The following is a 12,169-nucleotide window of genomic DNA, read 5'->3' on the forward strand; positions in this document are numbered from 1 at the left end:
CAGCTCAGGGCCTTATGGTACATAGTGTGTCAGCTCGCGTGCTAATGTGAACTGGCCTAGAATCCCGCTCTCCATCCACCAGTTTGACAGGAGATGCAGGCCTTCCTTGGTGTCTAGCAGCATCCTCTTGTCTAGCCTGCCATTTCTTATAAGGCCCTGACGCTGCTGCTCCCAGCGTTCGCAGTGTATCAGAACATGTTCGACTGTTTCCCATTCATACCCACAGGGGCACCGTGGGGTGGGGAATTCAGGTACCTTACACCGGTTTAGGAAAGCTGCCAGTCCGGTTTTCCCTGACCTCAATTGGATGATGATAGTGCTGCGAGCCTTGCGCAGGCCGGTGTGCCACTTCAGAATTTTCTTGTCTGGGGGCCGGCCATGCCGCTCCCCCCAGGGGGGCTCACGTCTTTTCCACCTCTGCACCCACCTCCAGAGCTGCTCGCGCTTCAGCCAGTGATTATATGAGGCTTGGTCCAGGTTGGCTCGTTGTTCCGGTGTCATCTCTGCTGTGGCTCTCTCCTTAGCACCCTGAATCCATTGCTGTTCCCAGTCCACTGGCAGGGCTGCCGGGTGAACCACAGCTCCCATGTGTCTCTGTGCCCCCCTTGTCACCCCCCGGTGCCGAAGCCTGGTCCTTATGGCCGCACACGCATTCTCAATTTGTTGCGCCATTCCTGAGGCCTTCATCCTGTTGACCGCCTTTGCCACTAGCCCATCCAGGTGGATGTCTAAGGGTACTGTGTGGGTTTCCGCTTCCAGTGTGCTTGTTGGGGTTCTTTTGTATGCCCCTGCCACTATTCTGAGGCAGGAGTTCTGCACTGTGGTCAGCTTGAGGGCCAGTCCTGACTTAGCTGGACCCGTGCCCCCCTGCCCCTGTGGCTGGTGCCATGCTATTGCTCCATAGGTCAGGGCCGGCCTGATGACCATGTTATACACCATTCTCGCTTGTTGTAGTGGGAGCCCCCATGTGGATTGGGTGGTTTGGGACAGTGCTCTGACTTGAGTCTTCATCTTGCCTGCCACCGCGTCCAGGTGGCCCTTCCATCTCAGCCTAGAGTCTAACCATACACCCAATACCTTCATCACCTGTTTCGGTTGTATAGTTTGTCCTGGTAGTCTCAGCTCAGCCTGTAGGTTGAATTGGTTGCGCGCCCGTGTGAAGTGCATTAGCTCATACTTCTGGGGGGCAAAGACCGCCCCGTGCCGTGCTGCCCACTCCTCGCATGCCCGATGCATGCGCAGGAGCTCCCTGCAGTTGTCCTCAGTGGACTGGCCATAGGCCATCACGTTGACATCGTCTACAAAGGCCATGCACACCACCGGGCGCCCCGGTCTTGAGCAGATGCGCACCAGTTCCTCATTGTAGAATAGGAATAGTATAGGTGATAGGGGTGACCCCTGCGGGATGCCTGCTGGGATGTCAAAGGTGTCTGATTCCTGGCCCTCAAAGGCAATTGTGGATTTCCTGTTGGTCATGAAGGACGCAACCCATCCCACCAGGTCCCTGGGGATGCCCAGTCGCCGGAGGATGTGAACCATTCGCTCCCGCAGCACCTTGTCATAGGCCCCTGTCATGTCTAGGGAGAGTACCGATGCCACCTGTCCTGGGTGCTGCCACACTGTCCTTATCTGGGCTAGAAGTTGTGCTATGGCTGTTTCAGTGGACCTGCCCCTTCTTGCCCCCATTTGCTGTGAGGGTAGCAGGTTGTGGTCCTCCGCGATCTTCCGCAGGCGTTTTGCAGTTGCTGCCTCCACAATCTTCCCTATTGTGTCCAGCAAGGCAATGGGTCTCCACGCTCCTGCAGTCTGGTAGTCAGCCTTCCCTGGCTTGCGCAAGGCCACTGTCTTGGCTTCCTTAAACGTGTCTGGGTAAGTCTCCCAATGCCAGCATGCATTGGTGAGAGCTGTTATGGCCTCCACAAATGTTCTGCCCAGCATCTTAAGGAACTCGTTGGTGATCCCACTCCTCCCTGGTGCCTTCCTGTTTGGCAGTCTCTGGATCAGGCTTTCCATGTCCTCCACACTGATGGTGTCATTTGACGCTTCCCTTTCAGCTTGCAGCAGCTCCATATTGGTGTCACTTAAGTCGGCGGGCTCTGGCTGTGGGAAGAACCGTTGTCGTAATGCCTCAGCCTTCCCCTCAAAAGAGGTTTCTACCGTCGCGTCAGCCCCTTCCCCTGTTCTCAGGGGGGGGACAGTAGGTGCCTGTGGGGGCAGATGGCTTCTTTCCTTGCCCCATTTTGCTAGTCCCCACATCAATCTGGGGTCACCACGGGTCCTGTCAACCAGATCTCTGAAGTTTGCTGTCTTAGCCAAGTGGATTTCTCTGTTGCGCCTGCAGCGTGCCCTGAGCCGCTCCATTTCTGGGAGCTGGGACCTCCTAGCTTGCTTGTACTCCTCCACTGCCTTGGCCACCCTCGGTGACCACCATGTCTTGGATTTTAACCCAGCCTTACTTACGGTGGCGTGTTTGTCCGCTAATGTCCCTACAAATCCTACCAGGTAGTCTGCATACTCCTTGACTGCTTGCCTGGAGTCCAGGCTTTGTGGCACATATAGCTTTTGGCAGTCCCTTGCTACCTCCTCAGGCTCCGCATTCTTCCAGTTTCGTCTCTCAGCCTCCTTTGGGATGGGTGTGAGTTCCAGTGTTGTTTCTATGGGCTTATGGTCAGATCCTTTGCATGCCTCCTCCGCTATTGCACACCTCCTGAGCTTGTCGTGCAGGAGTGGTGATAGAAAGGTGAGGTCTATAGTCGTTCCTGGGCTGCCTCTGTCCTGCCATGTGGTAGCCCCTACAGGTGTGGCAAGCTGGAGACCCAGCCTATCCACCTGTGCTATTAGCTGCCATGCCATGCGGAAGTTTCTCTCCACTCTCACCCCTCCCCACCTCTCATGGTGGACATTAAGATCTCCTAATATGACCAGCTCTGCATCTGTGCCCATTCCGGCTACCTCCTGCAGCTGGCCTATGGGGGATTCCTCCGGTTCACTGCTGTAGCCCCCTGGAGGAGGTGCATACACATTGACTATTTGCACCTTACCCAGGTCGGTGGTGATTGTCAGCACTGCAATGTATTCTGAGTGGTAGTGGCATTCCCATGTGTGTTCCACGAGCCTTTTGTTGACCAGAAAGCATACTCTTGGGTGTGTTTCCGGGTGATATGCTGGCCAGAAGCCGCAGCTTCTGGGGCAGTGTGTTGCTAGCATGTGGGGATTCCGGCTGGGCTCTTGTACTGCAATTACGTCGTATTTGTCTTCTGTTGCAGGGTCTGCCAATAACGCACCCATAACTCTCGCAGAGTTGTGCACGTTATATTGTAGGAGGTTTAGTGTGTCCCTCATTGTTGCGTGGGGGCTGGGGTCTGCGTGTAGTCCATTAGGTCCTCCTGTAGCTGAGACCCAGGTTGTGAGCTCTGTGGTGCTATAAAGGCACTTAGAGCTCCTCTCTGGGCTTCGCCTGCTTGCAGAATCCCCTTGGGTCGGCCTGGTCCTCTTCTTTGGCCCTCTGGTTCCCCAGTGGGTAACCTTTTATTTCCTCTGGTTTGCACCACCTGCCACCCATCTTGTGCTTTTGGCTCCATAAACCTACGGGGTCTTTCCATGTATGCTGTACGGGCCCTGCTTGATGCCCTCTCCCTCTCAGGGCACTTAGAGACCCAGGCTGGGTGTGTTCCCCTACAATTTGCGCACCTCGGTTGTTCCCCAGCTTTTCGTGCTGGGCATTCCTTGTCGTCATGTTCTTTTGCCGCGCAGAACCCGCACCTTTTGGCCTGCCTGCAGAATCTGGCCGTATGCCCATACTCATGGCAGTTAAAGCACCGGGTGACCTGCGCTTCCCGGTGGAAGATTTCAACGTCACAAAATATGCTGTCTATTATCAATCCATTGTCTACTAGTAGGTTGGCTTGCTGAGGCGAGGTGACGCTGAGTACAAGAGACCCAACCTTTGCCTGCAAGCTGGCATTCCGTCGTAGAGACAGTCTCTCAATTTGTACCCCTCTTCGGAGTCCTTCATTCTGTGCGTAAATTGCCTTGATGGCTTGCTGTTCCTCCTTCCAGTTGGTGTTGCCCATTGGGACTCCCTTAACCATGACTGGGTACAGGGTGTGCTTTGCCTTCGCCTTTTGTCCCAAGACTTCCAGCCATGTGCTGCTCTTAGTCAAGGCCTCCCTGGTCTCCCTCGCGTCGGTTGTCAGGATGATGTCTCACTGGGGAGACATCTTGCTGCAAGCACCTTTCCCTTTGTCACATCCATAATTCTGGCGTTGACGGCTGCCACAATCGCTGGGGGGGTGGCCTCCTCAGCTGGGAGGGCTTCGCAGTCCCGGCGTAGGACAGTAATCTCGCGGAGGGTTCGGTTAGGCACTGGTTTTTCTGGAATTCCCTGTCCTGCGACCTTGGCCCATGATGACAGTTTGGCTTCTTTCACTCCTTCGGGTTGGCGTTGTGCGCGTGTCGCCACGGTCGCGTCTTCCACCTTGGCCAGCATCACCTCCCCCAGTTTGACCTTCAACTCCCTCACCAACCTGGCTGCCTCCTCCACTACCTCCTTCCCTTTGCCGTTGATGGCAGGATCTTCGCTCCCATTGCAAAGAACATTGCTCAACTGTGTCAATATTGCTCCACATGTGGTGGGCTGCTGCCTCTTGTCAGAGTTTTCTTCTCGCGGGTGTCCGTCAGCGCGTCCCACGATTTCCTCCATCACAACCATGGCACCAGCACCACCTCAACTGGGGATTGCTGGGTGTCGTGAGATTCCCTGCGATCAGGGCTATCGTTCGCTATCGTTTTCAGTGTATTTATATAAAAGTAAAGACCTTCAGTATCTCAGTAGTATTTTGATCTTATATAAAAAGTTAATTTTTTCTTCGAGATAGCAGATTAAAAAATATCAAATATGATAATAAAATGACTAAGAATTTAAAAAATAATAATTTTATAATGATCAGATAAATATTTAAAGTAGATGTATGATATTAAAATCAATTGAATATTTTGTATGAATGAAATTGATTTTTCATTCAAGATGAAACTGTTTTTTCTCAGACTTTTTATGAAATATTATATTGCGATGAGAAGAAGTTGAAAAAGAAAATATAATTATTAACATTTGAAATGTTTGTATAGAAAAATTAAAAGTAAAGATAGATTTATTTTTTTATTTTTTCTTTTTCTTTTTATTTATTAATTTTTTTATCATTTTTCTTAAGAGATTTTTAATTATTATATATTTATATTCAATATCATCTATTCAACTGAGAATTTCATTACTCAAAAGTTGAATATAAATATTATCAAAAGCTATTCAACAAATGCTCTGTTTAAAGTTAAGATAATTTATTTTTTAACAATGTCAGTGAGCAGTTATCTTACATTCAATTTATAAAAAATTATATCTATTTAATTGTTGATTTTGAATTTTTTTTAACTGGTAACTAGTGGCTGTGAATCTTATACACATAAACAGCAGCTTTTCATCATTAAATATTTTATAAATTTGAAAGAATTTGACAGAATGATAAAAAAAAATTTAATAAATAATGAAATTACTTCTTTTTTAATATTTAATACTTTTATTAATGTTAATATCTGAATTGTTAATTATGAATCTGACATTTTAATGAAAGCTGCAGAATTGTGTATTACAGAGATGTTTGAAAATAAAGTTGAAATATCAAAAAAATTAAAAAAAATGATAATTTCAATGTTAAATCCACTCATTTTTTTTTTATATAATTTTTATAAAAAAGTGATAATTTCTCTCCAATCTGTCTTCTTTTCAAAAGTGATTTTAACTGAAAATTTATGTTTATTTAATGAGATGATTGTTATACAATTTACAACTTCTATTTTCTTACAATTCTATTTCATAACATACTTTTCAATTATTTTTTTTATAGTATATTGAATACAATAAAAGCTGACAGTCATATCATTTGTTGTGATATTTTGTAACTTGATTTTTATAGACTTTTTTATTTCATTAATAATCACTCATTCATACAATCTGAATGAGATTTTAAATTTAGAAATAGATGTTTGCAGAAATTGAAAATTTTCTGATTGTATCTTCTTTTTCTTTTTATTCTTCTTCTCATCATCAATTGGATTTTTGTCATTATATAAAACATTCAAAACAGGTGGTTTGAGCAGATGAAGATGCAGGGTAGTTGAAGTTCTTTTATGAGCTTGTGAGACAGTAGTAAAGGTGCATATTTGAATGAATTGAATGATATTTGAATGATTCTAAAGATACGTGGATATTTTGGTTATTTTTGCAGTGTTTTGCTACTATTTTTCAGGGGGTGGCAGAAAATTCTGTTTTCGCAAGCTTTACGTCCGCCACAATAACTCGTAAGTGAGTTTTGATGACTTCTCTCCGAACATCCACCACCTTTTGAGAAATGTTACAAATCTTCCTTTGACTGTCCCACGAGTCGTGTTAAGCACTTGTGCGGCATTTTTCATTTTGGCGACAAAAACGCATGCCTTACGCCCTGAACGACTAACTCCTCTAGCATCGACAGATACTCGTCTCAATTGGCGACATTCCTGAGTGATGGCGATACCAGCAGGAGCACTACAAGTTCCCAACGGCGATGACGCGGCGGACTTTGGCGACTTCGTGAGCACTGAGGATGAGGAGATCGACCTTGAAGAGATTGTGGAGCCCTGGCATAAGTATGACATGAAGACAACTCCAACTCCATATGTCTTCTATCCCATTTGTGTTGGAGAAGTGCTTGATGAGAGATACCTGGTTGAGCATAAAATTGGCTCTGGTGGCTTCTCCACTGTCTGGATGGCTCATGACCTCCAGGATAGCAGGGATGTAGCGCTCAAAGTCATGTCTTTAGGGGAATGGGGAGAAAATGAAGCCCGCATGCAAGGTGAAATCCGTCAGAATGTACAGGATACTGCTCACCTTGTGACATCTTTGACGACGTTTTTACTCCCTGGAAATGGGTGTTAGGACAGGGTTCTAGTGTTTCCATCCTTCAACCTTCTATCCTCAGAAATATGCCCATGGCCACTCGCATGTCTGCAGCTAAGCAATTGCTCGAGGCCTTGGACAATTTACACAAACTTAGTATTATACACCGCGGTGAGTGAACTCTGCCCAATACTCTCTTTCCTGTTGGATATTTGATAGATTTAACCGACAGGAACTGTATGTGGGGCATGGTTCCCCTACATGACCTCAGCAGAAGTGCTAAATACAAGGCACTCGGCCGGCCATTAAAACAAATCATACCATTTGTCGACCTCTGGAAGGAGGGAGAGCTTGTTGGGCCTGCTAAGATGCCTGAGAACTTACGCACAGAACAATTCTATCTTGGCGATTGGTCTGGCAGTGAAACTTGGCGACCCTGTGCCTCGCGGCTATCCACCCATGCAATTTTGCTCCCCGGACCGACTTCATCGGAAAGGTCCAACTTCCAAGTTTCGCCTGTGATATGTGGAGTTACATGATCCTTTTTTTTTTTTTGCAGAGCTTTATCTTGGCTATCCACCCTTCCCTACCCATCTCAAGGGTGGAATAATATCTGGTATCATTAGATGTTTGGGTCCACTACCTGAGGAGTGGAAGGGCCTTTACATATACCCTGAAAGCCTTGATTCCTGGTATGATCAGCAAAAAACATACGATTCTGATCATGATCTTGCATCAACAATTGCATACTTTCGTCCTGAAGCTGATCCGGTTGAGCAAACACATGTGCACTCCATAATGTCTAGTGTACTTGTTTATTATCCAGAAAATCGTCTGACTGCAACACAGCTTCTGCAAGATCCTTCGTTCAGAGCTATCATGCACAAATATGGTTGCTGATGGTATACATCTTGCTGTATTGTAATATATTGCCGGTTGTTTCTTGCATGTTCTAGGCTTCTGTTTTCTCTTTTCTTTCCCCTTGGAGGGACTGGTTTCTTTTGCTAGAAGGATGCCTCTGCAACATTTTCTATTGTGAAGAAGTTAGGTTAGACCCGCTATCTTCTTGTGTCAACAGGAAGAGCCTCCTTGAGAAATCATTCGATGCTAAGCGCCACCGCACTACGCCACAATTGGTCGAATGCATGCAGTGAAGCGTACGGAGTAGACGCTTCTGACAATCGGACAACCAATGTTGCGATCTCCTTAGGCAGCACTTGCATATTCGACGGGTGCATGAAGAAGATACTACGTTAGGATGTATCATATAATGCACATCCGAGCCACATGAATAAATGGGTGATCTTAATGTACGGAGTAGTGACATAAGAAAGAAATGAACAACTTCTCATAACTGCACTGTGTGAGCTCCATATTTCTGTACTTTCGACTCCTGCCCGCTTCACATGTACTGTGTGGGAAATACATAATGGGTTGATGCGGGTATTTCTCGTTATATTATATTTTTATTATAGTTTTATTAAGTTTTTATATTGTATTTATATATTTATATATTTGAAGACATGAAGCTCTTTTAATAATTAATTTGATAACTAACTTAATTCTTACAGTTGGAGAGCTAGCTGCTGATACCTAGGCAAGGAGCAGCAGCAAGCATGTGAGCACTCACACCGCAACTCCCAGCAGCCAGCATGAGGATTGAAGAACTTGACAGTATCATCACACCAGAATTTTTATTTTTCAATTGTGGAGATATATACTGCATGCAATATGCCCTCTAGATTTAGATTTCTCTTCTCAACTTTCTGGGTTTCAAAAAGAGATTTCTGGATCATCCATTGATAACCGACACAGCATCATACGTTGGTGCACTCTGGAGATTGCAAGCCAAAAAGCATCACGACGACAGACTTCTCGCTGATGTTTTGATGCGGCGAGCACTAAAGACCATTAAGCATTCCCCTAACGAAACCACCGGGATACGTGGAGACCGGCGGAGTGATTTGAGGAGCCTCAGAGAGGTGAGCTCAGCCGGTCGGTGACTCCACTTGAGGAATAAAGCCACTAAGGTGGAATCCCGATCGAGTCAGACGAATTGCAGCCTTCCAGGTTGAAGGTAATCTTGGACGACTGCGGACGATGTTCTCTGTCGTCTTGTGCGGGGAAGTCTGGCTCCAGCTGCGGCTGGACAGCGGGCTGTTGAGTCTGCAAACTTTAGTATTTACGGTGCAATTGAGCAGAATGGTTTGGAAAAGTCAACGTTGGCACATCAGGATGGAAAAATCTCTCGCCGGAAACATTGGAGCACACTAGCCAGATAGCTGCAGGCCGTTGTCCAGAGAAGGACTCCGCGGCCGTCCTGCTCTGCCGCAAATCACGGCTTGAAAACTCTGATTCCAGGCTATGTGAACCGGCGGCGGCATCATCCTCAGAGTTAGCTGTCGAATACACTTTTGTTTCTGCATGTCTGAAATGATTTCTGTGGCCACAAACTCTGTACTCTGTATTCCGCTTTCTCTGCATTCTTACCCCAAAAGTGTAAACAGCTCCTCCGTGTTCTTTAGTCGCGTTATTTAACAAGAGTATATTCAAAAAGGCTGTGCAGAAATGTGTTCGCAAAGCACTATCTGTGTAATGTACGGAGTACATGCAATGCATACCGTACATCCTTATCCTTTGGGCTTCGAAGAGAGCGTCGAAGGGCCTCCCTCCATGAGTGAGTATTAATGATGCTTTGAAAAAGTGCTTCTTGACTCCTTGAATGATGAACCAACAACCTGTGCCACAGTCAATGTGAATGCTACAAGCGCTCTTCACAACCCAGCTCTGCGGGACAACAAACCTTGGAGGCTTGGACTCTCTGAAGCAGCCAGACAGCGCCGATTACCAGTGGCGCCTTGTTGCTTCTGAGAGCGAGGTTGTCAGAGCGCCAAATGATCCGGGAAATCCCATCTTCTCGTTCATCTAGTTCAACTTTAATCAGTCAGATCGGACTACGGAGTACAGAATCTGTAGACAAGGGAGAGAGGAACTCTGGAGGACTCTGGAGGACTCTGGAAAGCATTTGCTCGGCTTATCTCCAACCGCCCTGTCCACCTTGCGCTTTTTTGCAGAGGAATGGTGTGGTCAACACGGCCAATCGATGTCATGCTGCCGCACCATTGCGCCGGTCACAGTGCTAAACAGCCGGGCAGAATGACCACACTAAAATATCCTTCTCTGTATTCGCTTACAAGGCTTGATAGAGTTTCTGCTAACGTTCTCTTCCCTCGCGAGCACCGCCAATACAGAGCGATTCAGGGGATTTGACACCATACCCCACAGAATTCCACGAGGGAGGGAGGGATGGCCACAGTCTGGGCCAAGATCTCAGGGATGATTCTCGAACCCCAGACACTATTTATTTGTTCTTCACGATTTCCTCTTTCTTTGGTCCCTTGAGCGATGCAGTAGCACTCACCTTTGACCTCATCGAAATTCTCCTTCACGGGCGCGATCGCCGCCGACATGGAGGACAAAGGTTGCGTCATCTATGGTGTCGCCATTTCTTTTCTTTCTCTGTCATATATAGTCGTTGCATTGCGCTGCTATGTGCGCCTGAAACTGACCCGTTGGGGTGTGGATGACATCTTTGCGATCATCGCTTTGGTACGTGGGAGACTCCCCCCTCCGAGAATGACCCACCCGTTGTCCATATATACGGTCCAGAACTGTCAATTTCATGGAAGGGAAAGCAGTGAACTGCCGACTCGTGTGCGTGGCTAACCACCCCATTCATTGTTATACAGTGCGTGTTCACCGCAATTACAAGTTTCCTCATGAGGTCTGCGTCCTTTGGGCTTGGGAAACGAACCAAAGCTGTAGCCTCACTCGATGCATTCACCGAGGCAGTCAAGGTCAGATCTGAAAATCTTGGTGACGACGCAGAGAATTGGTAGGATTGCATTGTTAACAGCCAGCACAGTTTTTCTTTCTCGCCGATATGTGTTATATCATTACTTCAGGCCTCGTCAAGATCTCTTTCTGTTTATCTCTGTTACGGGTCGTTGTCGTTGGACGAATCTATGTCTGGACCATATACGCAGTCGGTGCAATCACAGTCATTTTCACAACTTTCTACTTCTTTTTCGCGCTCTTCTCATGCTCGCCGGTGAGTTATGCTTGGGAAAGGGTACGACAGCACAATCAGGGTGGAACTTGCCGGCAGTATTTCAAGGTGGTTTCTGGAAGCTACGCCCACGGCGCAGTGGTTTGTGCAGGTGACATAACACTTGCAATAGTGCCCGCCTTGATGATATGGAAATTACAATTGAACTCTCGAACTAAATTATCTGCTGGTATTCTGCTTGGATTTGGATCAGTGTAAGCTTCTGCTTGACCTCCGCCGTGAAATACCTTCAAAGCTGCAACGGTTCTAACAACCTCCACTACAGAGCGAGCGTTGCAACAATAGCCCGGCTTACGTATATCCATCATGGATACGATCAAGTAGATTTCCTCTACGGGAACGCCGACATTATGGTCTGGTCCATGATTGAGATAGGGGTTAGCATCATAGCGATATCAGCTGTGACGCTGAAGCCGCTATTGATGAAATACAGAATCTTCTTCCACTCGCAAGACACCAGTGGACGCACGCCACACGACCGAGGACGCATCTACGGGACTGACGCTGGGGATTTCACGTGCACAATTGGCTCAGCCCCCTCTCGAAAGAACCACTATAGTCGACAACATAGATCCTCCACTCATGGTAGAATGAGGACGGATACCTCAATTGTCAACGGACGGTCATCGTCTGAGGAAAACATCTGGATATCAAAAGGGGATGGGCACACCGTGCCTAGTAGAGAAGGGGTCGACGATGATTTGGAACTCATTCCGAGGGGCCAAATACAAAAGGTTGTTGAGTTTTCGGCAACAATGGTTGCAAAGGAACCAGACCATGATTCCAAACCAGTTTCTGACCCTAGGTATTCGGAGCAGGCGTAATATTCATAGATCAATCTATATAGTAACTTATTGTTTCCTTTGTGCATGTATTACTGAGACTGGAAATGTTGGTCGCTTGGAGTTTGACAGCCTAGGCAAATATATCAATCTTTATCTCCTAGTACTTTGTAAATTTTTCTATACGAACGTGAATAAAGCGTGTGGATGTGGGTTTTGATATTTTAGAATATAATGAAACGGCTAAATAATAGGTTATTACACGTGCCTTCGCTTCTCCCACCACATTGATAGGTAGGAAGGAATGTAGATGATAGCTAAGCT

At 46.8% G+C, this 12,169-nt stretch overlaps 4 protein-coding genes across 4 annotated transcripts; 2 read left to right on the top strand and 2 right to left on the bottom strand.

The window, feature by feature from the left end:
- Positions 1 to 12: 12 nt before the first annotated feature.
- HCAG_04066 (predicted protein) lies at positions 13 to 4,711 on the bottom strand (the record flags this gene model as incomplete). Its single annotated transcript, XM_001540176.1, has 5 exons — positions 13 to 3,026; positions 3,285 to 3,421; positions 3,691 to 3,774; positions 3,802 to 4,135; positions 4,210 to 4,711. The coding sequence occupies 5 exons, from the start codon at positions 4,709 to 4,711 to the stop codon at positions 13 to 15; spliced, it is 4,071 nt and encodes a 1,356-aa protein (XP_001540226.1).
- Positions 4,712 to 6,559: 1,848 nt separating this feature from the next.
- HCAG_04067 (predicted protein) lies at positions 6,560 to 7,113 on the top strand (the record flags this gene model as incomplete). The annotated part of the gene is made up of 2 exons (XM_001540177.1): positions 6,560 to 6,890; positions 6,974 to 7,113. 2 exons carry the CDS (start codon positions 6,560 to 6,562, stop codon positions 7,111 to 7,113), a joined length of 471 nt encoding a protein of 156 aa, XP_001540227.1.
- A 1,846-nt stretch (positions 7,114 to 8,959) lies between these two features.
- On the bottom strand, positions 8,960 to 10,524 carry HCAG_04068 (predicted protein; the record flags this gene model as incomplete). The annotated part of the gene is made up of 6 exons (XM_001540178.1): positions 8,960 to 9,091; positions 9,206 to 9,296; positions 9,425 to 9,453; positions 9,738 to 9,859; positions 10,356 to 10,425; positions 10,504 to 10,524. 6 exons carry the CDS (start codon positions 10,522 to 10,524, stop codon positions 8,960 to 8,962), a joined length of 465 nt encoding a protein of 154 aa, XP_001540228.1.
- A 511-nt stretch (positions 10,525 to 11,035) lies between these two features.
- On the top strand, positions 11,036 to 11,887 carry HCAG_04069 (predicted protein; the record flags this gene model as incomplete). Its single annotated transcript, XM_001540179.1, has 2 exons — positions 11,036 to 11,144; positions 11,349 to 11,887. The coding sequence occupies 2 exons, from the start codon at positions 11,036 to 11,038 to the stop codon at positions 11,885 to 11,887; spliced, it is 648 nt and encodes a 215-aa protein (XP_001540229.1).
- Between the last annotated feature and the right edge of the window lie 282 nt (positions 11,888 to 12,169).

The sequence above is a fragment of the Histoplasma capsulatum genome, genomic scaffold (genome assembly GCF_000149585.1).
Source record: "Histoplasma capsulatum NAm1 scaffold_4 genomic scaffold, whole genome shotgun sequence".
NCBI lineage: Eukaryota > Fungi > Ascomycota > Eurotiomycetes > Onygenales > Ajellomycetaceae > Histoplasma > Histoplasma mississippiense.